Consider the following 3,488-nt stretch of genomic DNA (forward strand, 5'->3'; position numbering starts at 1 on the left):
CTGCTTGCTATCAGGAAAAGGCCTAAAGAGGTCGGGATTCTTGTTGTTTCAACCTAAGATTCTCAGAGCATTCAACATGGTGAGACCTCCTTGCTGTGATAAGATTGGTGTAAAGAGAGGGCCTTGGACCCCTGAAGAAGATCTCATCTTGGTTTCTTATATCCAAGAACATGGGCCTGGAAATTGGAGGGTTGTTCCTACCAATACAGGTAACACCTTAGCTTCCTTATTTCTCTGATTGGTTAATTCATTCGTTCAACATCTGCAAACCAATGATACGTTTTACACGTTTTCCTTTTCAAGAGTCCTAATCTTTGCTAGTTACCACGATCATGACCTTGTTGGTTTTATGTTAATCTCTTCCACGATTCGTTAAACTGCTTTGTTACTCATCACGAAACTTGCTCGTATTCGGATCTCGTATTTCTTTTGAGGGTTTTGGTGTACTAATTTGATTTCATCTATTTCTGATGACGGCAGGTTTGCTTAGGTGTAGTAAGAGTTGCAGATTAAGATGGACTAATTACCTCAGGCCGGGAATCAAGCGTGGAAATTTTACTGAGCATGAAGAGAGGATGATCATCCATCTGCAAGCACTAATGGGAAATAGGTGAGCTATGGCATCAGATAAGACATGTTCCCTACACGTGACCTTGAGATAAATGTTTTTCTATTGGTCTCTCTGATTTTTATAAAGAACTTTCTATTGTACAAAAAAAAGAATTTCATATGCTAACCACGGTATCTTAAATCTGTGCAGATGGGCAGCCATTGCTTCCTATCTCCCTCAAAGAACTGACAACGATATTAAAAATTACTGGAATACCCACTTGAAGAAAAAACTCAAGAAGCTTCAAGGAGGTTCAGATGGATCTTTAGGTGGTGGGTGCACTGGTATCCAACCCGTCTCAAAGGGTCAGTGGGAAAGCAGGCTCCAGACTGACATCCACCTTGCTAGGCAAGCACTGTGTGAAGCACTGTCTCTGGAGAACCCAGGCTCTCCTATTGAGACGAAACCCTTCATCTCCACATACCAACAGTCTCTCTTGGCATTAAATCAGACTCCTTCATCCACTTATGCGTCTAGCACAGAGAATATATCTAGACTTCTTGAGAATTGGATGAGATCTTCAACACCCAAATCTGGAGGAAGATGGGCGGATATGAATCAGAACCCTTTCAGTGCAGAAGCTACCTTCAGTGAAGGAACCAAGAGCAGGGTGTCCCAATCCTTCGCACCCACCACTCCAACTACCACTAGCACTACTACCACTACCACAGATTTGAGGGCTGAGGACTTTGTGTCATCAGAATATCTTGAGCGCTTTCTTGGTCTTGATCAGAATGGTGGCAGCAGCATGACATGGAAAGCATTCTCGCCCGACTCCACCCCTGGCGTTTCTCGATCGGAATCACCCGATGAAACTGTGAACTGCAACATGTCTGAGAGCAATTTTCAAGCATTTCAAGCAGAGAGCAAACTGAAAGTGGAGAGCGATGGTCCGCTCTCTTTGCTTGAAAAATGGCTCCTGGACGAAGTCATTTCTTCTCAAGGGCATGACGGGCTCATGGATATTTCTCTCGATGATACCACACCTGTGTTTTAATTGATTAACCCAAGGGTCTTGTTTTTTTTTTTTGTGTTTCTATTTTACTTTGTTTCTTCTCTTTCCTTTTGCTTTCTTTTACCTTGTTCTTTGTGTGGGAGGGATTAATGTATAAGCTGAAACTAGTCCAACAAGTTTCTTAGGGATGATTCGGAAGAGGCTACCTGACCTTTTCCAAAGAGGATAGAAAAAGAAGTGTAACATATAAGTTTCCCTTTATATATAAACATTAGAGCAAACTAATTGCCATCTACCTGATCATCAATCTCCCTCTTTGTTCATATGCCAAATCAGAATTCTTCTGCACATCCATCTGATTGCTTCGGGCCATTGATATTGTGTATCTGGTATTTTGTGCATCGATACTAATTCCATGATCAGCCGACACGTATATCTTCGATCCAACGGAATTATATTTGACTTTTGTTCTCCAACATTAAGTTGACGTGATTTGACTTCGGTAGGCATTAACCATGCATGGACAGATGGAACGCAATCTCTCTACCATGCATGGACAGATGGAACGCAATCTCTCTCTCTCTCTCTCTCTCTCACACACACACACACACACACCTAAGAAGATAAATACGGATCTCCTTGATGTCGATTAATCTGGCAAACTTGATAACGGTTATAAATGATCCACATGTGAAGTGTTTGACATTTTTTGGCCTTCATTGTTGGGTTCTTTGGTGTACGTGAATTCAACCTGTAAAGCAAACGAAAGTCGTAAGCTCCCCATGATCAAAATGCTGCTAAAAAACACATCCACCATTCAACTTTTTGACCTAATCAACATGATTCGAATGTGAGAGGTTTACAAGGCAACTAGAAGTTCAAAATTTTCCCCTTTTAGAAAAAAACGAAAAGAAGATTTTTGTTGTGATATGAACGAAGGGTAGCTATGAGGATTGAGGAGATAGAAAGAAGGGTGGCTAAGGTAGAAGGAGGAAGCTTCTTGTAGACAAGGCAATAACTTCACCATGCTTTACAGCTTGATGATGTTAAGGGCCAAAACGTGTTCATACCTTATATCTAAGAGGAACCCATAGGCACCTTCTTCTAAAGAGGGAACCCTCAATATTGCCTCTATGCTTGGTTGCAACTATTGACTTGCACAACCCTCCAAGCAAAGTCATGATCGCCATTACTATCATTGCAGACATCATCATGTGGACCTTATGGCTCATTTCTTTCTTCACATCTCAACTTGTATGTAATGTATGTGACATTTCTTCGCTTGCATGTGAGGACAGCTGTCTACCATTCGAGAACACCTACATGTGATCCAGTTATTTGCTGCCAGGCTGCTTGAGGAATCAATCTCTGCCTTTGTTCAAACCAAAGAAAAAAAAAGAACAGAAACAAAACCAAACTTTCTAATCTCAAGGATGTACGTCATTTAGTCTACTTCGGCAGAACAGGACCTTTGAACATGCTAGCAATCACATATAAAGCAAGTTTTTAAAGATTGATTTTCAACTCACACACACAAACATGTAGAGAGAGCGATGCGTAGCTGCTCACTCGTTAGGTGCTCAAACAATGGTCACTCATGCTGAGCATCCATCGTGCGGCGTGATGGATGTTAAACATCTTTTTTGAAGAAAAAATAGCGCCAATAAAAGTCTAAAAGTGGCTATTTAGACTTTTACAGGCGCTATTAGTGCCAATAATAGTCTTTTTGTGCAAAAAAGATGTTACGTGCGATGGATGCTCAGCGTGAGTGACCTTAGTTTGATCACCTAACAAGTGAGCAACTACCAATTTTCGTGTATATATATATATGCCCTACAAAAAAGAGGGTCAATAGCAGCAATTTTTCTCACTGCTATTGGTCTATACCACCGAGAAATCTTGCCGATAAATTGCCACAAAAAA

General features: G+C 41.1%; 1 protein-coding gene across 1 annotated transcript; it reads left to right on the forward strand.

The window, feature by feature from the left end:
- Nucleotides 1–1,860, forward strand: LOC149811894 (myb-related protein 306-like). Its single transcript, XM_089993138.1, has 3 exons — nucleotides 1–209; nucleotides 481–610; nucleotides 761–1,860. Exons 1-3 carry the CDS (start codon nucleotides 77–79, stop codon nucleotides 1,605–1,607), a joined length of 1,110 nt encoding a protein of 369 aa, XP_089849264.1. The 5' UTR covers nucleotides 1–76; the 3' UTR covers nucleotides 1,608–1,860.
- The last annotated feature ends 1,628 nt before the right edge of the window (nucleotides 1,861–3,488 follow it).

Source organism: Nuphar pumila, chromosome 17, assembly GCF_984573655.1.
Source record: "Nuphar pumila chromosome 17, dmNupPumi1.hap1.1, whole genome shotgun sequence".
Taxonomy (NCBI): Eukaryota; Viridiplantae; Streptophyta; class Magnoliopsida; order Nymphaeales; family Nymphaeaceae; genus Nuphar; species Nuphar pumila.